At 40.1% G+C, this 23199-nt stretch overlaps 1 protein-coding gene across 2 annotated transcripts in view; it reads right to left on the bottom strand.

Annotated features, from left to right (window-relative positions):
- Window positions 1-23199, bottom strand: part of LOC119187729 (unconventional myosin-IXb-like) — a 65250-nt gene that overhangs the window by 40600 nt on the left and 1451 nt on the right. For both annotated transcript variants that reach the window (XM_075894177.1, XM_037435809.2), the window contains exons 2-12: window positions 11358-11602; window positions 9785-10144; window positions 7422-7670; window positions 6763-6857; window positions 5660-5822; window positions 4683-4783; window positions 4071-4125; window positions 3749-3826; window positions 2638-2727; window positions 1823-1936; window positions 909-1046 (exon numbers count right to left, since the gene is read on the bottom strand). In XM_075894177.1, coding sequence (XP_075750292.1) covers window positions 909-1046; window positions 1823-1936; window positions 2638-2727; window positions 3749-3826; window positions 4071-4125; window positions 4683-4783; window positions 5660-5822; window positions 6763-6857; window positions 7422-7670; window positions 9785-10144; window positions 11358-11546 — 1632 coding nt within the window. In that variant the 5' untranslated portion in view covers window positions 11547-11602. The remainder of the gene's footprint in view (window positions 1-908; window positions 1047-1822; window positions 1937-2637; window positions 2728-3748; window positions 3827-4070; window positions 4126-4682; window positions 4784-5659; window positions 5823-6762; window positions 6858-7421; window positions 7671-9784; window positions 10145-11357; window positions 11603-23199) is intronic.

The raw sequence follows: 23199 nt of genomic DNA, 5'->3' as shown, positions 1-23199 counted from the left end.
CTTGACAAACGCCATTTGCGAAAACAGTGTGCTATTGAAACACAGCAAAGTAATAACTGGGACACTTGTTATTTCGCACTCATATAACCTGTGATTACATTTCGTGCCTCGTTTTTGTTTAAACAGCACGTTAAGTGTGTAGCGGTAAACGTTGTTAGTTTGCTCTCGTCCTGTGTTGTTTTTGTCTGTCATTTGTGCGTGATCAGTGCACTGCACGTTTCGGTCTGCTTGCCAATCTCAGCGTTACATTCCAAGTTATTGCAATCGCATTCATTGCTTCGCCCTTGCGGCCAAACCGTGACTTTTTTTTTATTAAGTTCGGCCAACCACGTCGTCACCACCGAGGGGATGTCAGGTTAGGCGCTGATAGAAACTCTTCGAAACCGCGGTGACGACGGATCTTCGGAGGTCAACTTGTCACGCGCTTCTGTCTCACTTTCAGCTTTATAGGCTGTTAGCTTTCGCGTCCATATAATTGGTATCACAATAATAGGACAGTTTTTTTTACTGTAAAATAAGTGTTTTGTGATAGCTCTGGCTTCAGCCTCTTTTTTTGTTTCATTGGCATGTTTGTTTCCCGAATTTTCGTACCGAACCTGCATATAACGAAATCCTATCTATAACGAATTTTTCTGGGAGTTTATCAATATTATTATATCCAGGTTTAACTGTAGTATGCACACCTGAAGAAGGTTTTCCTTCAATATAAGGTCGTTTTAAAACCACTTTGTCCAGCACTGTTAGCAGTGTTCTGCCCAAATACAAAACTCACAAGCTTTCTAATTGTACGATTGAATAATGGCATGATGCAAAAAACCTGCCGTTCACATAGACATCACAAAATAAAACAAATATTGCAACCTCAACGTGACATGCAAGCAATTACTACTGCTGCTTCGCGATCTCACCTGTTCATACTTGAAGACATGCTGGTTGAAGTAGTACTGCAGGTGCTCATTGGCAAAGTTGATACAAAATTGCTCAAAGTTGTTGTGATCACCAAAGTCCTCAAAGCCAAATATGTCCAGTACACTTATGCTGTTACCCTGTGAAAAAAATTTAACATATACATGAAAAAGCATTTAGCTTACAAACAAACAATCAAAACTGCCCCACAGAAACAGAATATGAAGGGGCAAAGAAACAGTGTAGCTACATTCAAATAAATAAATAACTAAAATCCTAACACTAACCAAACTTTTAAGTACACGCAGATCCCATTTCAACTAAGCTGCATATTACAGCAAAATAAGTTTAATATATCCGAAATCTTGTCATAAAGGTATATTACTAACACTGTATTAATTGCAAGACTATTCCCGATTCGCTTCATTATAACCAATATGCTATTACTGTGAGTTCGTTATATCGATGTCCGAGTGTATTATTAATCAGAAATAAAATTCTGTTGCAGTATTTTGCAGCAGCAACGACAAACTGCAAACACGACATACATTCGCACACGTAGTAGAGAGATAAGGGGTCAATAAATGGATGGTTGATGTGCAAACTGGCAAAAACAGCCAGAGGGAAAACGAAAGTCAGGCTGACTAATCTACTGGCAGTCTAGTAATCACACTGAAAACACTCAGTTCGAATAACGTCTCTCTCATTTACTCATCTCTACAGTTGGCTATATTTGTAAGCGCAGCGTAATGCAGGCCCTCAGCGCGCCCTAACAGCCCCTCCATCCTAATTGTTGATATGCTGGCAAAAATACTCCAGAAGCGAAACCATGCTGTACCTGTTAGTTAAGATATTGATCCTACATAGTACTTGCTTACTCGACTATAGCGACTAACTACAAAATAATTACACTGACCCTGTGCTCCCGAAGGTCCTTCGCAGACAGCAGGGCATGGTTCACTTGCATAACAATCCAGTCAAAGAGAGCTCCGTATAGACACTTGGCCATTGCATCTCGTGTAGCCACAGCCTTAAAGACAACAGTTGACAGCCAGTCAGCACACAAATTCTGCGATGCAGCATCGTTTAAGCAGCTCGACTTTTACTGGACAGAAAGACTGCCCCTTTATGTAACAACGTCTTTCACCTATAATGAAACATTGTGTCAGCTTGGTTGAAGATGAATAGTACTTTTCCCAAGATGATAATCATCAAGCTGTCTTACTAACAAAGTCTAAGCACCGTACACACCAGGTTGAAGAGTGTTATGAAAACGGCTGCACCTGTTAGTTGACACATGGGGCACGAATTTCCGAACATTGCCTTCAAGATTTTCAGTGCTTTAGCGGCATTGCTTCATCTCTGAAGTATATTCTCAAAGGCCAGCACGTTCTCAATGCCCTGAATTCAGCACCAGTACTCCTGAGCGATAACATGGCCACTTTTTACTATTTGAGCACCAAAACTTTTGCAAAATGCCTTTCACGATACGTCAACTTGCATCCCAGATGCAAACGTTTCCTGTGAAGTGTGCTCTATATTGACACTGCACAACACTCGGATATTGAAGTGCTGTCTAATATTTATGTGTGGTTGTTTTTCAAGCATAGACGAAGATAAAACAAAGAAAATCTATTTTTCATGTGCTGTAAAACGATGAATTTCAGAGAAAGAGACAGTGAAAGCTGCGCATACCACAGAACTTGAGACTAACAATAAACAGGGCCTTACCTCAGGCATTTTGTAGCTAATGACTAACGTCTCCCCAGGGGCTTTGGCACGTTTTGTGGTCAGGGCAGAATTGAGCGTTTCTTCCTTGACCTATGAGCAGTAGAACAAACTCAATTAGTAATGAATAGCAGGAACCTACTTCACTTGTAGCTTTGCATAAAGGAATTTCCACAGCAGATCCCCAAGTCTAAAGTGTGGCATACTGAATAGAACAATTAGAAGAGTACATAAAAAAATAAGCTCGATGACTTTAGGGGCTGCATAACCTAGAGCATAGTCAGTTCAACCAAATGACATTGGGAAAGTCAGTATGCATTGACATACATTTCAGCATTTATTTTAATCATTGCAGATCATAAAGTTATATCAAAACTTCATTCATCGCACACTGATTTTAATAACTTGGTTTTAACTGTTTTTTCGTTTTATATTGGTTTTAATAACTTTTCCCAGCATTGAATTTATCAATGTCCTGATGATAGTCGCAAAAATGATTTAAACACTTGGATATTCCGGAAACAGTGTGAAAGTTAGCCCATGAATCCTGGGTGAGTAGACTATTCTCTGGTATTTCAAAAAAAATTAGGTCAGACACCTGAAAATTCTTTAACATGCTTTCCATAATAATTTTCTGCTTACTATTCTGCCAGCTTATTTTTGATAAAAATAAAGTATTTTCATGCAATGCAAGGTTCATCCCAGAACCGTACTAGATATCAAAAACAAATTCGGCTGGTTATCAGAAATGTTTGCAGAAAAATTAATTGGGGTGAAACTGGGGAGGAATCGGGGATGTGCGGGTCAGCAGCCGAGTACCTTATCCACTAGACCACCGTAGCTGGGCAAAACATGTAAAGTTAGCAAATCTGAAATGCCACTTCTGAAAACCTCTGCATTCATGATAAGCTAATATAGAGCACTTGGCAAATCGACTACAGAAGTAGAGGTGCCATTACAAGGCATTACATTCAAAACTACCTGTATGTACATGAGCCGGGAAAGACTAGAGAGGTTGTGTTTTTTATTGTTTCCTTTACGAAGTGTTTTTTAAAGCAAAATAAAGCAAACAAACAACCTTTCAGAACTTCACACATTCTCATTGAAACCTTACCCCAAGAAGAGAGGAGATAAGTGAAAGCACTTCAGGATTCTTCACTTGCACTGCTTCGTCACTGTGGTAGGTAGACTTCTGCAAAATAGAGGATGAATCACGTCAGAGTGACGTTACAAAAATACTATAAATGCATATTTGCCTTTCATTTCAATGCTTCTGCTGCCTCTTCTAAAATTAATATACATTAATATCTAATGAAGACTCCAAGCCTGAACAAATCATACATTTGAAAAATGTTGACCTCAAACGAAGCACTGGAAGACCCACACCAAAACCCTGGGCAACACGACTTGAATAATAATATGTACTGTACGTGTACCTTGCTAAACTCGATGTTTCCCAGGTGCAACACTGCTGATAGCACTCGAATCAACCTGCAAAATGTTAAATTGCGTTAACATGAAGTTAAAATAAATAACAACTGCTACACAGTGTGCAATGACATGGAACACTTGGCAGTAGGGCTACCAACAAAGTAACGTAGGGGGCCAGTGAACTCAATTTTTTATTGCATTATCTTCCATACAAATTCATTGTTTTTATTGTTACAATCTCTTCAAGTGGTACTTAAGATGGTTATGTGCAGCTTGCAATGCCAGGACTCTTACAAATTGTACTTTTCTGTACTCTTAAAAATTGCCACACTTCACACAGCTTCTTGCGAACTCCATGTTTTGCAGCATGACACGCGTAAAGCGGCATCAAATCGAATAACTTTTTTTAACTGAACAGCTTAGAACAAATCCGAAACATATAGCTATCCTGACAGGGACAGCACGGGACTTGACACATTTTATGACAAGTCTGGACCGTCCCACAAAATCCATGACAGCTGGCAACCCTATTGGCCTCCCCCAGTGTAAACAGTATTATCACAACCTGCAAATACTGTGGTACAACGATGGCACAAAGAAAAAATCTGGAAACAAACCTTTTCCGTTTGTCAAGGTTGAATCCAACCATGCGCATGGACTCCATCAACTTCGTGTATTCCTGTGCTTCATCTGTGCCCTCCAAGGTATAGCACTGACTCTGTATAATCCAGAAATTTCAATTCCGAATGTACACGAACTTTTGTTAAGCACACTTATTAAACATTACTTTTTTTCCCACAGAATATAATCTAATGACTTATTTTATTGTAACAATGCATTTATGCTCTGTAAAATGCAAGCAAAACTTTGGAAAGCACAACCACACTTTGCAATGTAACCCTATTAACAGAATCCTATCCTTCGAAACACTCATTTCAGTCCATGAAACAAACACGGAACATCCCCAGCATTTACAGAGTGGAGGAAGCTGTATGAGCACACGACAACTTGATTGATGCCCAGCAGTCAAAGCAAGTGCTTGTCTTCCGTTTCTTGACATAAGCTATCCTAGAAGTCAATGCCATTTTTACTGCACTACAAAAAGGTGCAGTCTGAATCACATAGCCTAGTACATGATCAAGAACTCAACAAAAGTTTTTTTCATCAGCAGTGGGTTGACAACTTAATCGTGGGACTTACAGAGTCTGAAAAAAGACATCACAAAACCGGGCACGGGCTCTTTGTTCACTTCGGGGGACAAATTGTAGTTTACAGCAGTCAAACGGCCTACTGCAGACACTGCCACATTTCACAGCTGATGCCTCAATGGTAGGTTCCACTTAATGCCTGTGTTATTGCACAAGTATCTAGCATGCAGTATGACCATGCATGGTATCATCACAACCACCACATCATTGCATTTTCGCAAAAGATGACAGTCAGGTCAGACAATGGCCATCCTACCCAATGGCTATGCAGACCATAATACTACCTATTACTAGTAAGGGTCAAGGGGAGAGCCTCAAGCTAGTGTACGTCCATGACTACAACCGTGAAATGACATCAAAACATAAAAAAACGCAATATAGCGTACCTGGTTGAGGTAGTAATAGTCTTCCGGGCGAGTCAGGTGCAACTCCTCGCGCTCTTCCTTGGAAGCCCCCGCCAGCAGGTAGTAGAAGACGTGATAGTTACGTTCCTTCTTGGCCTGAGACACAATGCGCGACTTCTCCAACAGGTACTTCTGCACTACAGCCCTGTAGGACCAGAATAATCAGTTAGCTACAGCACCGCAGCTGCCATGCAATGATTTCCATTACCATTATATTGGTTACAAAATCAAATGTGATGAAGGCGGCGCACAATATTTTTAAGAAAACAGTAAATAAATAGTGCCTTTTTATTAAACACTAATATGTGTAATAAAAGAGCCATGAAATCTTCTTTCTAAGCCTCATCCTAATTTAATCCATAGCCATAGAGCTATTGCTTCATTAAACTTATCTTTTTTCTCAATACCCTCTAGAAACCCTTCAGAAGGGGCCCTTTGGGGCATATAAAATAAAATATTTTAATGAATATTTGGCAGAAGAAAATCTCCTTTGTACCGAAAATAAATTACAAAGTAGACATGTCTGAACTGCAACAGTATGATGTTATGAATCCCAAAGCACTTTTGTATCACAATAATAAATATGTACGCTCGTTGCTATAGCACTGCAATCCGGTCAGCAGACAGTCATGAACTAGTACGTTCTTCTTTCTTACCCTCACTGCAACTGTGCGTTGACGGGTTGCAATGCTTTTGCATGTTCGATTTCATTTTTGTAGAGAGAAAGCTCTTCAATCACAAAATTGGCAGAGTTTTTTATTTCTTTAGAATTTAATGGCGCTCGTGCTCGTCAATAGAACTTCAACCATCCCATGCAGCTGCAACATGACAGCAGAAATACCGACGTTCCATTTTTCTGTTTTTTGTTTTTTTCTCGTTTACTGAAACAATGCTTACAATGACTTATAGCTAGTTCTAGTACACCAGAAGTACCAAGTGTGAAGAGATTACTAAATCAGATAAGGTTCCTAAGGCCACTAAACACAACATATTTGTTAAGCGACACTTTACCAAAAGAGACACACATCAAAATGGAGCATGCGCCGCTTTTCAGTAGTCCAAACATTCACTGCTGAATGTCTTACCCATGAACCATGCCGTTCTCTCTGTAGTTGACTTGTATAAACTTGCCGAAACGACTTGAATTGTTGTTGTGCTTAGTCTTGGCATTCCCAAAGGCCTAGAATCAAAATCAAACAAATTATATAGTAAATGTTCTTTCTAGCTCTGTGAAAAAGAAATGCACGACAGTGATAAGGGATAGAAAGAATCAGAGGTACAAGTTGTCTTTTATACATCCCATACTAAAATGCAGCACAGTCACATACAGTAGAATAAGTAATTTTCATTTATTTCCTTTCATTTTTCAACCAGCCGTGCAGCGTACAATAATGAACAGGCACCTGCATTACTACTCTAAAAGATGAGTAAAAAAATTAATTAGTAAGAAAATAATAGCTGCCTTCAGACAGAATCCAAAACTGCAGAACCACAAAGTAACCGTGCTTACAAGAAATCAAATTAGCCCTTCCCACAAGTGAACATTTCTATTGTTTCTCAATTCGCATTTTTTAGGCGCACAACAAGCTCACCAGAGACAATAACTTAAAAACCTACACTTTATGAAGTACCTTTCCCTTTGAGTCATGCAGTTAGCACCTTCCGAAGACTAGGCCTCCCAGAAACCGAGAAATCTGACAACCCTTGGCATACTTTCGACCAGGCACAAACAAGAAGTGGTCACCTCAAGCACTGGGCCAGCGCTGAGTATGGTCTGCTCGACACCACGCCCGTACGAGCCTTTCTGGCTGAGTGCAGTAAGGTGGTGCAGCAACAGGTTGGCACTTTCTGTCTTGCCCGAACCGCTTTCTCCCGAGATGACCACGCACTGGCTGGAGTGGGATCGCAGCATCGCATGGTAGGCCGCATCCGCCACAGCAAAGATGTGCGGGGGCAAGTCGCCGAGGCGCCGGTTTTGGTACAGCCGAACATACTGTACAAGTCAGACCAAAGAAACAATTTCACATTATTTAATTTTTAATCAACAGCAAGTCAGACAAATTTGTAAGGAGAGCATACATCAACACGTGGTAATGATAAAGACCACCAATCAACTTTTCGAAGATTTAGACACCAGGTGCATGCCACATATAAAACTGTTTGTTCTTATAGTATTGGTATAAGCAGTTATCACATTAACTCTTTCGTTACCACGCCTATTCGAATCGATCACCGGTGATCGACGCTTTTTGGTCATCGATCTTGGCATGAAAAATTTCTTTCTCGTGCACCCAGCCCTTTCTAGTAGTTAGTTCAGCCACTCAACTTTCTGAATTTTTTCGAATTTGCCGACTTGAGCAACATAGCGATTTTTTACAGAATTTTGCGTGTGCGTGTGTAGTTGAAAAAATGCACTAGGTTGGCGAACTTGACAGAAGTGCGTGCTTCTCGTAATTATGCTACAGTTACATCGAAGTTCTGTAATGGAAATAAACTTCGCAAGCCAAATATCGAATTGATGTGTTGATGAGCTTCGTAATTTGACCGAGTTGAGCAGTAATGATTGTCGGAAATTTATGCCAGCTAATCAATAGAGAGCTGTTGCTAGAAGTCAGGAAAAATTAATTTCACAAAAAAATATTTCTTAAGGTCCGCCACATGTATAAAGTGTGCAGGTAACTCTTGCAGCCAGTTGATTGATTGATATGTGAGTTTTTAACGTCCCAAAACCACTATATGATTATGAGAGACGCCGTAGTGGAGGGCTCCGGAAAGAAAAAAATGTCTCAAATGGTCCCAAACGCCAAAAAGACGTGTGGCTTCTCCTTTTCCATACTGGTCTTTCTGGCCAAAAATGATGCAAAAATACCGATGTTTTACTTGCTTGTTCTATTCAATATTTTTTTAAACAAATGAACAAACTTTTTAAATGCACTTCATTTGCAAGATACAAGCAAATTTTTTTTTTTTTTTTCAAAATATGCAGAAGATTGTCTTCTCTGCACTGCAGTGCCTCAATCTCCTCAGTGTCCAAAGCTGAAAATGCCTCTAGAATTTAAAAAAGTAATGTGCAGGAAATTCTCTTAAAACAAAGCCTTGGATACCCTGTTGGGGGGTTTGTGTAGATCTATCAGCATCCACTGCTGATATGTTCAGACACGAGTGTTGTCTGAATCTGAAGATAAGGAAAGAAATACACTGCCTTTGCGTAGAAGCTTCCACACTGACAGAGGAACTGAAATTCTTCGTTCCACGAAACTCTGGCAAAAAGCATTCTTTTCTTTACTTTTCTTCATTTTTTTCCTGTGTGCATGCACCACAGGGATGCTCTTTTCTAATTATAGTTACCATATTCCAGTTCTTCCTTGAGTAAAAGGCATGTTTTCAGCACGTTTTAAAATTTTACAATACCCTCTTTTATAGCCAAAGAAATTGCAGCAAAATTAATCAAATTAGCTTATTCATTTTGGTGTTCCAAAACACTCCTTTCAGTGCGGACGAGCCCAGCACGTATTAGGTAGTGAAAAGGTTAATACAGCCTGCAGAAATCTAAATTAATATTGACATAGAGACTGCTTATTTTACCATCTTGTACAGCTTCAAATACAGATGGGAGGATTGCAATATAAAGGCTGTCCTCAAAAAGCTTGACAAGTCTACAATTCTTCTTTCATTTGGAAGGAAAGCAACAACACACACGCACGCGCACGCACACACACACACACACACACACATCTGAATGTGTGGGTGGGGGGCATATTTATGCTTCAACAAGTTTTCACTCATGCTTCGATCTTAGTGTCAATGAAATTGAACAGAAGCCTAACATGGCCTAATCTCACCTTAACTAGCACTTATAATTTAAAACTCTGCAGTGAAGGTGCACATAAGAATTTTGCCCCTTTTGCCTCGCTACTAACTTCTGACAACACAATAACTTGATAAAAGCTTATCAGTGCAGCTAATAATTGTTCTGCCAATAATCAAATCTGTAGAGAAATCGAGAAATCAGAAAGAAGCACTTTGCTGAAAAACATATTGCCAGACATGTCCTCTGCGAGGACTTACTAAAAGCGCTTAACGGAAAAGATCAGTGGCCACACTTACTTTTGGGTTGTAGATGGGGTAAAACTTAAAAGGGTTAACAGCAATGAGGATGGACCCAACATAGGTGTAGATGTGACTGCGCTCGAAGCGTGCCTTGAGGTTCTCGAGAAGAGTCTGCTCAGTCAGATCTGGCAGCTGGCACAAGTCGGAGTAGTCGCGGTCGCGAGGTTGGTGGTACAGAAAGCGCAGGAAGTAGTCCTGCAGCAAGTGTGCGTCGGCGGAGTTGGTGCCGGGCAGTGACAGTGCAGTCTGCGCCGACAGGCGCTCGCGCAGGCAGAACCGGTGTGTGTCCTGCTGAGGCCACTGCAGCTGCAGCTGCACCGGAAACTCGTCTGGGCCAAGGTGTCGTTCCTTGCATTCCTGCGGGAGAAAACACCCACTGTCAATAATCATGATCTCAACAACATAGCAAGAAGAATCAGTCAAGGACCACTGATTATGAAGTGCCACACATGGTGAAGCAAAGGGTCTTCAGAAGCTGCATGTGCACCTCGCACGAAAAGCTTCTAGGTTCAAGATCAGCTCTAGTGCTAAGCATGTTTGACAATTTTATTCGCAAAGAGGTCTTTTGCAGAGTTCTGCATGGTTCCATTGCCTGAATATGTGTGCTTGGCAACTAAGCATATAAAGAGTAAATGCAAAAGTAGCTTCTAGTGCACACCAAACCCCTTCTAACGAACACTGAGAATAAACGAAACAAGTTTACTGAAATGCTAAAATGAAAGAAATCTTACAAGTTCATATGTGTGTATCACACAGGCAGAGTTAGATAAAACGCAATTGAAGGAGACAGAGACACGCAGCCCATGCATATTATTTCTTACAATGAATTGTCGCACCATTCGTCCACCCGAAATCTCAAACATAATAATAAAATTATTATTATTATTATTATTATTATTATTATTATTATTATTATTATTATTATTATTATTATTATTATTATTATTATTATTATTACAATTATTATTATTATTATTATTATTATTATTATTATTATTATTATTATTATTATTATTATTATTATTATTATTATTATTAATATATAATCCAGGGTTCTACATCCCCAAGACCACAATATGATTGTGAAAAATTTTCAACCATTTGATATTTTTTAATGTGCACTGACATCCCCTCATGAGTCGACTCACTCGGACTCGTTCAGACTAAGATCAAGCCGTGACGTCTGAGTGAGTCCGACTGAGTCCAAAGCGCAATATGTATTTTTTTCAGTGAGTCCGAGTGAGTTCCAGCTTATTTTGCCGACCTAAGATCCTATCTAGTCATCTTCAGCCCCACTATCAGCCTATCAGAAAAGCGACTACAGGGACAAGGTCGAACCTGTGGCCTTCTGGTCATAAGGCATGTGATGTGAACAAGGCATTCATATTGGCCGTCGAAACCTACATTCTGTTGTTTTCTGTTCTTTTTCAGGCAGCAAGTGTGTTTCTTCAGCCAGAACCTCCGGGTAAGTAGCTGAGTCCCATAACCACTGCTCCACCACAGCGGACAGAATCACAATCACGACCTCAACATGCACGTTCACACGGGTAAAAGCTCTAGAACCACGCACCTCTCCGGTGGCATTGTGGACCACTTCAGCAAGTTCAAGGTCTCGTGGCAGTGACAGACCCAGCTTCTCAGCGATGCAGGCAACAATGTCAGCAGCTGTCGTCTGCTTGCTGGCCTCAATGGAAAGCGCTTCGTACAGGTTGCTGAACGCCCCCACATGCACTTGGAGCACATAGCGACTCTTAGACATGGCTGCTTAAGGCCCCAGGTTACAGGGCACAGCCCCCCATCACGCACCGCCAGGCACTGCACAGGCACATAAACATGAATACAATGAGGCTTTCGTACATCACTACACTTGCAGACAATGTACACTGGCAATGTAAGGAAACAGTGCCAGACATGCCATAGTACATGCCCTATAAGTACATATGCAATGCAGTATGAGAATGTGGTACTTTCAAAGGAAAAATTAAAGTTGCCTTGGATGCGATAACGCATAGTGACCAAGACTACAATGGTCAAACGTGTTTGACTATACATCTCTGTTTTACCAGCTGCTTACCAAGTAACGGAATAGATCCTACATAAACAACTCATAGATCAGGCAAGCCCCTGAGCACCTTAGATTCCAGAAGCAAGTAAAATGAAGCGGCACACTTAAAGATGAAAAATATGCTTATTCAAAACACAAACAACATTTTTTGCAATAGCTATTTTCCTCATTTCTATAAAAGTGACTTACTTTAACAGATGTAGCATATATAATATGATATTTCATAGAGAATAATGTTATGTCAGCTTTTGCTTCTGTTATATATCAACAATATTACAAATACTTTATAATTTGATCACATAATATTACACAGTGATGAGACATTTTTTTTTCTCTAGCCATAAGTCAAAGCAACATCAATAAAATGGTTTAGAAAATCAACACATATGGTACCTTATAAATTAACTAGAACTAAGTAAGAAAGACAAAAATAGAAGCTGATTTGTCTATATCCAAAAAATAAATACATCATAACAATAAGCTCTAGAAAGGTAGAACATCAATCGTGGCAAACAGACCTCCAGAAACTGATTATACAGAAATATCATGTTAGGCTTTTATCTAATAAGTGCTGTCATAATTATTATGACACGAAAAATATACAAGCTGCAGCTTTAAGCCAGACCTATAAACCCCGTTTTCAATATAATGCACCCCAGTTCCTGCTGTTACATTATAAAACTGTTCCACAGTTGTCAAAAAAGGGAAAAAAAAGAATGGTGTGAGTGGGGGGGGGGGGGGGCACAAAACATTTGTACATTGATAAGCAAGTACATTTTCTCAACATATTTTTAGTGCCTTTGCAAAAAATCTGACCTTTTTAATTTCTTTCAGAACAATTATAGCTTTATGATTTATGCCTAAGTGCTCGTTGTATTTGTATAACAAACCGCTACAAATCTGCTCACAAATTAAAGCTTCATCTTGCTGTCTGGTGACTTCATATAACTGTCTCAGATTCTATATATGCTCATGGAAAATGTACAGCACCTACAGGTGGCACAGTAGTCCAGTGCCCCAATGCATTACCAGCGCCATAAATGGCAACTTGTGGCCACTTTAGAGTCAACTGGCATACTACGAATCATCATCTCTTCGTCAGCTACGCCTGCGTTGTATGCAAGAGCATATGCGCGGAGGTGAAGAGTTTGATAAAATGGGTAGGCTTCCAGAAAGTCAACGATGCATGTTTCTTTAGAAGGCCCAAACAAAGTGAAAGGACATACATTTACAGAATTATGTTTTTGATGTGACATAGCACAGGCACGCTATAGAGTGTTTTGAAAGGGCGATTCATTAGGCCCGTAGGTATAAAGCTCGAAGCATAGGCTGTCACCGATGTTTATAAATATTTTTTCTTGTCATTTTGCCTGCTTAATGATGAGTAAATGATGGCATTTGTGTCTGACGTGTATTATACAACCCCTTACTATGTGTGCGAGTAATATGTACGTACGATCGCCGAACTGCACCTGTTGCATTCAGTAATGCGTGCACAGCATTTCCACGTAGCTTTCTCTGCAGTAGTTCAGCTCCATTTGTAATCATTGCTCAGGTTGCATAAGTCCTTGAGTTAATTTGTCACGTGGCAGCTTTTACGCAATATCTCAGCTGTCATGTAGCGCAATAGAATGGTGTGCTATTGCTGCACCTGCACACACAGTGCTTTCAAGGGCTATGACAGTACATCGGGAATAAATGTTTAAATTCTTGTGGTCTGCAACACATTGTACCAGGCATGCGAGACTTCCTCAGTGTTACTGTTTACCAACTGCAATACAGCGGAGAAATAGCAGCAGCGTACAATAGATCAATGCTGGATATGCTGATGGCGTTCTGCCAACAATTTCTACACTGCTGACTCTAGATGGCTTTTCTGCTGCCCCTCGGTTCCTTCAGCACGATAAAATTATCAATTACCTTGCATGGAGAGTAAATTCACGTCGAACTAGCTACAGCATGTACTTCACATACATGCCTGTGTGATGACTTGCTTCGGGCAGCATTTGTTCATCCAGTGTTCCCACCAGTTTCTGAAGCGCAGTCAGTCACAGCTGAAAACTAAAAAACTCGATTCCGGTGCACAGTTCCTATAGTTGCCAGCACAGTCTACGACACAGCCATTCACACACAACATTACAAAGCACCGCTGACAGCCTCACATGGCTCCAATCATGGCTGGGCTACTGACGGAGAACGCCGATTCCTTTCACTCCCGCACTGTGATGCTATCGGCTCAGTGCACATTTCTTATACAGATTTATTTAACAAACTGAATTAAATGCACAAATTCATTCATCACTTGGCTACTGATTCAGGATGAAAATGTGGAACTGTGTTAGCTTTTTCTGCTTTGCTTTCTTCTTAGTCAAATACACCTGAGTGCTTTGTAATGAATGGTCCTTTAAAACAGCCACTCGTTGCTCAATTCACATGTTTTGGCGCCTCACGCAATTCTATGCTTTTGCCACACGACATATGATGCATTACGGAGACTCCTTCCGCTACTTACATTCACATAAAGTTTTTTTTTTTTTCCAAAGCAGTTTTAACAAATATTTTGGCTCTGTGGCAGAACACCTGCTTTTCGCAGACGGCCAGGGTTCAATCCTCAATCGGATCAGAAAATTTTAATTATTTAGTTTATTTGCACAGTTCTCAATTTTTTGGTCACGGACAACATGATAATTTTTCACTAGTGACTAACGACGCCGACATTGACGTAGGAAAGTCTGTGGAATGAGCACTTTAGCGCTATCACATTAATTATTTTTTGTACAATACTTGTTGAATTTGCAACTCGGCTTACATTTTTGCCGCCTAAAGGCAATCCGGCTTGTAAAGTGTGTTACTACTGTTGCTGCTACATCCAGTAGAGTCAAGACTTATTAGTCAAAAAGCAAGCCAGTCCTTTCAGCCCTGCCTTGTGGAAAATACCTGTCAGTTGCATAATAAATAAATTGATGCAAAAAAAGTGAGTATTTTTTAATTTTGCCTCCACCACAATTGAGCTGCTGCTGTAAAATACAAAGAACCTAAGTCTAACATGCCATACTTTTACATCATATAATAATCTTTGTAAAAAGAAAATAAATCATAATCACGAGACACTGTGAAGAAAGTCACCTGACTCACACTTGCTGCTCTTCAAAAGATTGATTGATTGATTGATTTGTGGGGTTTAACGTCCCAAAACCACGATATGATATGAGAGACGCCGTAAAGGAGGGCTCCAAAAATTTCGACCATTTGGGGTTCTTTAACGTGCACCCAAATCTGAGCACACGGGCCTACAACATTTCCGCCTCCATCGGAAATGCAGCTGCCGCAGCCGGGATTCGATCCCGCGACTTGCGAGTCAGCAGCCGAGTACGTTAGCCACTAGACAACCGCGGCAGGGCTTCAAAAGAAAACTATGAATAACTACCAATAAACTTTCACAAAAGCTGATGTGTGTCATCTCCCTAGCCTTCATTAAATGATGATGTACCATAAGGGTGCTTAATAGAGCTTCAGGATTTGACTAGGGTTTTTTTTTGGGGGGGGGGGGGGGGCAGAAAGTTTGTGTATGGGAAAGTGTGACTATAGAGAGAATTTAAGACATAAACATAAATATTGAAGTACTACATGTACATAACTTTGCTAAATAATAAATTCTAACCAACAAATGCAACCATGATGGTACAAAAAAAATTATAGTACCCACTGAGCAGCTTCTCAAATCATTCCTCCTATGCGTATTCTGTATAATCATTTGTAAAGCCTGCTTGCTCATACAGACAACAAACCTCTATGCCATGAACCAAACCCTTCCAATAGTAAGTGCATCTGCTATGCAAAAGCAAAATCTAAATACACAAATGATTAAGAAGAATATCACAATATTGATATATACACTCTCCAAGCTAAAAGGGAAGCACTTCAAAGACTTATCAGTACACACTGGAAGCGTACGTAAGCAACCAAAGTGTTGTGCACAGCATGCATAAGAGGGGAGCCAAGACTTCACAGGCACTATGATAAGAAATGTTGTGGCGATGCTATCTGAATGAGCGTCAAACGGGAAGCAAAACTGACTACATTACAACTTCAGGGCTTTGTTGGACAACCACAGAATCCGTAGCAACAACTGTTCACCTCCTATGTGGGCAGATAAGAGTCGACAATATTCAACTACACTTTGACAATGAGGCCACTGAAAACATCGGGCTGCTCTTTGAGAGATACAGCCATGCGGGGAAGTCCCGATAGCAGATAAAGCAATAGCCCGCATCTCCAAGGCGTATATTATGTATAAGCTGAAATACATCATTCATACTCTATTTATTTCAAGATAATCAATAAATAAATGTACCTCACATCAGCTCCGCTCGTCGCCCACTTTAGAAGAAGGTAATAGCTCCAACGTTTGAAAATTTTCATTTCAGTTATTGTTTTATTTTGTTTTTGTCATTTTGTTGTTATTGTGGCATTCCCTACTTAAACCTTCAAACGATTTACACATTGACAGCGCATGATCCTCCTACCACCTGTACCAGTATAAACATAATAGAAGGTTAGTGGGATAACTGCATTTATGCAATATGTCTTTTTTTTTTTTAGCACAGAAGTTTTTCAGACTGTTTGTGCTAAATTACTAAGAGCAGCAGAATTACCTGAGAGAGAAACTGATATGGATATTGGCATATTATGAATATCATAAATTTTGTACATAGTTGACAAACTAACAAAGAGCGATTTATGAATGTCTTTAAATTTATGTTATGGCACACACAGCAATACAGAAGATGTAGCGAATACGATCGCAAGGCATAATCACTTGGGACAAATTTTTTACATGATACTATTTTTACACTACAGATTCTCTAAGTGTGCAATGAAACATATAGGAATTCCAGTTGCTTTTGTTCTTCAATGCTTACAATGGCATTTTATTAAAAAGGCAAGTGGGACACTGCAGCTTTAGGGGCGGCTATTGTTGTCAATTATCGTTCAGTTAAAGTCGACTCTTGGTGACACAATCAGCATACAAATGCCAATACAATATGTTTAATCAATTCAGCCATCAAGATCTTTGAAACTCTTTCCTATGCCCCGTAGCGATCGATATTGTCATTCAGTGCCCCATCAATATTTTAACATAGAATTTGGCTGCCATTACAGTTGAAACTCAATTTAAAAATTTGAGGAAATCTGAGAATTTAGTCAAATTGGGAAGAAAAATAGCTCCGGGGCAACTGCAGGGGAATCTGAACTTGTTTATTCAATCGAGGTATTCATAAAATCGGGTTTTGTTAAATCGAGTTTCAAGTGCCATTGGATCAGCAGCCCACCCGACATGATCAAAGAAAGAACCTTTTTTTTTTTTTTTCTCGAAAGACTATGTTCTCCCTTATTGCAAAGCATTTGGTTTATATGGCTGTGCATCTTTACACTAGCACCAGAGCTAGAAAAAAATATTCTTTTTCTCTCAAACTTCCGCAAGGTCCAGGATTCACATCCATGAATCATTCAGCAAAGACAAAGCATTTGCTACATTATTTTCGTGGGTGACATCCTTATCATTCTTAATCTTTGAAAGCCTACCCAGTGCTCTTTCCTCGTACTACTACTACACGACAAATCTTTAATAGAGCTGACATCTGTTTATTCTACACCCTATAAAAACATCATGTCGTAGTAGTTTTGTCAGTGCGTCTACAAGACTGTCACCAGCAGAACCAGAGCCTAGACTAGCAGATGGCATGAGAAGAGAACATTCTAAACCTCAGCCTCAGTAGACAATTGTTTGGATATCTTAGTTCACCTCATTTTTATTCCTACATGCTACGTCTCCATTTTCTTCCTTTCTTTCTTTTGTTCTTTCTTTCTTGCTTTCTTCATTTTTCCTTTCTTTCTTTCTTTCTTTCTTTCTCGTCCGTCCATCCGTCAGAAAGGAGCATTGTCAGAACCCCACTCCGACTAACATACTTAAACTCAGCATCGTGTACAAAGAATTAAAAGACAGTATCAAGAAAGCAAAAGATCATTATTATAATGTCACCTTAGAAAACTTGTTTCTGTCATCCCCAGCAAAATTCTGGCAGCATTTTGCCCCGGAAAAGAAGTGTCTTCATAGTACATGTGTAAATGGGGCTATCGTCACAAAGAGAGAAACTATCGCCGAATCCTTTAGCACGTTTTTGTTCAGCATTTACTGATAATGATAGTAAAGAAGTCATGTTCAAAAACGGTCCATGATATCCCACCAGGTTGTGCAAATCCATGTATACATATTGTTTTGATGCTCCCCTTACACAATTACCTATCGGGCCTGCAAGGTATTTTTAATAAACAAATAATTATCAATCAATTAAATTAATTAACTAATTAATTAAAATAAGTGACATTTCAATATCTTAGGAAGGATCTTGTCTCTGCTTCTTAACATAGATCCATATAAGACGCTCACCTGGCATCGATGGCGTACCTAACACGTTCCTTGCGAGGTCTGCTGAATGGTGCTCAAGGTTCTGGTGGATCATTTTTCAGAAATCACTGTTTTTGGCCACATTTCCAGATGAATTAAAATTTGTAGAAAATTTATCCCTATATGCAAATCGCCAAACTCTTTTGTCGTTTCCGCCTAAAGACCTATTTCTCTGCCTTCCTGATGCGCGAAGAAATTGGGACACATTATATTCAAGCATCTCTCGACTTTGTCGAAGAAAACAATCTAATCAATGACCGACAACATGGCTTTCGAAAAAGCTTCTCAACAGTCTAACAACTGCTCTAAACTGTTCATGACATTGTAGCTATTCTAGATATGGAAGGTCAGATTGACAAGATTTTCCTAGACTTAGAAAAGACATTTGATCATGTGTCGCATCCAAAACTTTTCACAAAACTTAAACCAATACTGAAAAATGATTCCTTAATTTAATAGATTGAGGCCTACCCTTCTTGTCGAAATCAAATAGTTTCTATTGTAACGTCCACTCCAATTCACGACCAGTGAAATCGGGAATCTCTCACATTTCAGTGCTTGGGCCACATTTTTTTCAATTTTTATAGACGATATTACCCACGGCATTCCAGTTACTATTAAGTAATTTGCCGATGACTGCATTCTATATTGGGAAATACGTATTACAGATGACCAGGTTCTTTTAAACGCAGCGTTAATGAAAATATCTTCTTGATGTGAAAGTGGCAGATGAAGGTTAATGAAAAGAAAATGGTAGCTAGGACCATAACACACAAGCAGCTTCCATTGCAACACTCAAATTCCATCAACGGTCCAAAACTATCGTTCTTTAACACTTATAAATATTTAGGGGTTGTATTAAGTGCAGATTTTAAGCGGAGAGCATGTTGCCTACATCGAAAAAAAAGCCTTGCAGAAATTACAATTTCTTAGACGTTCTTTGTACAAATCTACCCCAAAATTGGAACTAATTGAGTATAAAACTTTCATCCATCCGATCCTCGAGAACTCATCTGTGGTTTGGAATCCTCACAGTCAAGTAAATATTAAAACACTCGAAATGATTCAAAGAAAATTTCAATTGGACAACCTGCTGTAGACACCTGTGGTGAACAGGGCTCCAGGCAGTGAACAATTGTTCTACACGCAAAGCCCCATTTCAGACAATGCAGCCACTCAAACGGACAACACACAATGTTGAAGAGACATGCATTTGACCCGTACGGCAGCTATTACCCGGGGCAAAGAGATTGGCAAGCCTCCAGGTCAGTGATCCCTGGGAGGGCCATTAATAAACAAGCCAAAGCCCTCCTCCTACAGAAGCACGACAGCGGAAATAAGATTTATACAAAAGCACCATCTCTTCTGCTTCATTGGCCTGGCCTAAACACACGAGACCAAAAGAGACTAAAGAAACTGCTATGCCGTAATCTCCAGAAGCCCAAGCAAAGGCAGTGCATCAGAGCGAAAAGATCTGTCACCGCCGATATTGTGAGACTAGCTGTTAATCAATGCATCCGAAGTGGCCCTAGTGTCAGTTTACAAAGCTACGAGATTGCCAGAAATAATAGCTGCCTGTTAATTTTGTCAGCACAGGTATAACACAAGGTATGCCCGAAATTCCACTTCAAAGCATGTTTAGCAATAACAAGTTTTGGTTTCCATCATGCAGTACATTAAGGCATGAGTAATAATTGGGAAAGCTATAAGCACTGCTGTTTTAAACCTTCTTGCGACATCCCTTATTTGGCAGCAGGCTTTATTGATTTGACGCTTAACGTCCTGTAAATGGTGAATAGCATGACTGGAAAAGTTCATGTAGCTGGTCTTGATGGTCATGCATGATTGAATAAACAGTGTAAAAAACTGCAGGACACACAGAAAAGGAATGTGCACAGCGCTGCGCGAGATCCTTTTCTGTGTATCCTGTGGTCGTTTGCGCTGCTTTTTGAAGCACGACTGCACTGTAAAGCTAGAAACATAAAAGCTAAGAAGTTTCATAGCAGCATACACCATTATCCTTCATTCCATTGATGAAGTTAAAGCCAAAATTTTACATTTACATATGCAACATTATCAAAAATGTTAATAGAAATTTGAGCTAATATGTTTTCTTTCCAACAAATGTGTCACATATGCCACATTCAACACAAAATCTCCCTTGCTTGTTAAAATATGCAACAACTCCTTTTTTTGCTTTTTTATCATCTTTCTACTTAAACAACCAGGCACGGGCATTCATTTAGGTATTCGCTGTATATGTTGAAAGTAGCACTTACAAAATAACAGAATGACAAAATGACTACGAAAAATATTTCATTTGAATTGTATCTCAGCTCATTTTTTCACTCTTGGCAAGAGACACAAAATCTATTAGAGAAAGATGTAACTGTTTACACTGCCGTCCGTAATGATGCTCACATAAAATATACCACATCATAAAAAGTGTCTCTAGGCATTCTTGATAATAATAATTATTGGGGTTTAACATCCCAACACCATCATATGATTATACCAGATGCCGTAGTAGAGGACTCCAGAAATTTCGACCACCTTGGATTCTTTACCATGCACCTAAATCTGACCAAGCATTTCCGTCTTCATCAAAAATGCAGCCGCCGCAGCCGGGATTTGATCCAGGACATGCGGGTCAGTGCCTCAGCCACTAGACCACCATGACAGGGTCCTGGTGGTCTAAGTTATCCTGCCAGAATTCAAGAGAGGCAGCTCGAGGCAAGGCACTTTGTAGTTTGCTCTCATTGTTTTTTATAGGCTGCAGTACACAATAACAAGAGTGTTTAGTTTGCAAAGCTTTGACCTTTCACATTCTCCCTAGAGCTCAGATGATGAAATAGCCTGTCCTCATACTGGTTAAAAGAATCAACTGTGACCACACAGATATAGTTTTCATTTTTCTCCATTTTCTTCACATAAAAATGCAGCTTTTGAGCAGAGTAATATGTCACATTATGGTAACCATTTACATGACAAGTTAGTGAAATTCGTCACATTTCTAAAACTCATTTCGGCACACACGTGTGACAAGTGCACACTTTACTCAGATCTTTTCTAGCAATGAAAAAAAAAGAAGCGAAGAATTTTTACATGTACTTCAATCCGAAGTAGCCCAGTTTAGTATGCATTTCGTACAACCGCGGAAAGTAATGGCTGTGTGCAATCAGTGTTTCATATTCGTTCGAGGTACACGTAAAAAGTGGCACTTTGCGTGCAAAAACTCGAAATGACAACACGAAAGTAAAACAAATGCAAATACCTCACAGCAGTGCCCAGTCTTAAAGAGCTACATGTAGAAAATAAAGGAGCAATTTTTATATCTCACATACAAAATACGGATGATTAGGATTTGTTGCAGATTTCCGGCAGATGTAGCCTTGCGAAATTTGCCAGCAATACGGACACTTTTCGGGGACTACATTCATTAGCCATAAGATGCACGCGGTTAGGCTCTGTAGCCTTCGCTTCATTGCCAAGAAAAGCCCGCAAGTTTAGCTACACAAGTTCTGCGCACTGACCATGTCCAAAGCGTTCATGCCATCACCAAGAGGTATACACCTGTACCATATGAGCAGTGTCAATCAGGCTTGAGCATGACTGGAATTATACTTACGCTGATCAGCTAATCTGCACAAACTGGAGAAGAAGGTCAATTGTGCAGGAACCTTATTTATATTTATTGCAACAAACGTGTGCCACACGTGGCCTGTTCACTGCTCATAAATGCCACTTTTCAATGTCAAAATGGCCTTATTTAATTAACATTGTAATTGCATATTCCTAGAGTAATATGCTTGATGGCAACAACACAACTTTTATAGTCCTTTTGTGTGTCAGAATGCACATGTAATATTTCAGAGATGTCACGAGGGCAAATACGCTCTTGCTAGCTCAATAAACAGTCGTTAGTCAGAGGTGAGCTACGTAATTTCAGTTTTTCGGACCCAACCATTTCCGCGTTTCGCTGCTCATAAAATCTCAGCCTCAGTCACCTTACACTACTGCATTACCCAACAGAAACGAAATGTCAAACTGCTGCTTCATTTCTAACTTGTACAGATGGCAGGCGAACACAATACACAATAAATACCGATGAATCAGCAAGCTCGCCCGTCATCTATCGCGCGCTTTCGAAGAAAGCGTGACGCGCTCTTTACGGCTAATTAATCCGTGGTCGAACGCGTGCGAGAGCGCCAAGTTATCTGGCTACATTCCTCGGACAGGCATCACTACCACAGCAGAGGCGAGGCATTTTTGCAGGCGCCCTTGGATCATCGCCAAAAACTTTTTTTTTTTAGCTTCGAGCTGACCAAATCACCTCCTCCTCGCCACTTCCCGTTCCCCTTCCCTTACGATTACGTTCAAAACTCCCTTCTTGAGGAGTCGGCGAGCCGAAATATGTATACATACGTAAAAAAAAAAGGGGGGGGGGGAGCAAGCCTGAGCCCCCAACTATGTCACCGCTACCATCTGACGGCTCCCACTAATTTCGCGTGCCCCCCCTAAGCGCATTAACAAACACGCACGTCGGTAAACAGTGCACGGTACAAAGTAACGTGCACGATCTCACTGATAGCAAACCCAAGAAAGCAAAAGCAAGCAACGCTGGCACTAAAAGTTGTTGTTGGCTGGTTGATCGAGTGGATCGCGAATCAACGTTCTCTAAAAAACAATAGCTGATTCACACAACTCGAAACGTGTGTTTCGCGGTTAAAATAACGTGTCTTTTAGAAGCCGAGGATAATGACCACCGACTCTCCCAAGTGACACCACGCGGAAAACTGACACATCGGGGGCTGACGAATTACGAAAATCCCCAGGGAGTGGTGGGATCGATCCGGCAGACGTTGTGGTAGTAGAAAT

Source organism: Rhipicephalus microplus, chromosome 1 (genome assembly GCF_043290135.1).
Source record: "Rhipicephalus microplus isolate Deutch F79 chromosome 1, USDA_Rmic, whole genome shotgun sequence".
Taxonomy (NCBI): Eukaryota; Metazoa; Arthropoda; class Arachnida; order Ixodida; family Ixodidae; genus Rhipicephalus; species Rhipicephalus microplus.
The sequence above is the reverse complement of the archived record's forward strand: the minus strand, read 5'-3'. Positions and strand labels throughout refer to the sequence as shown.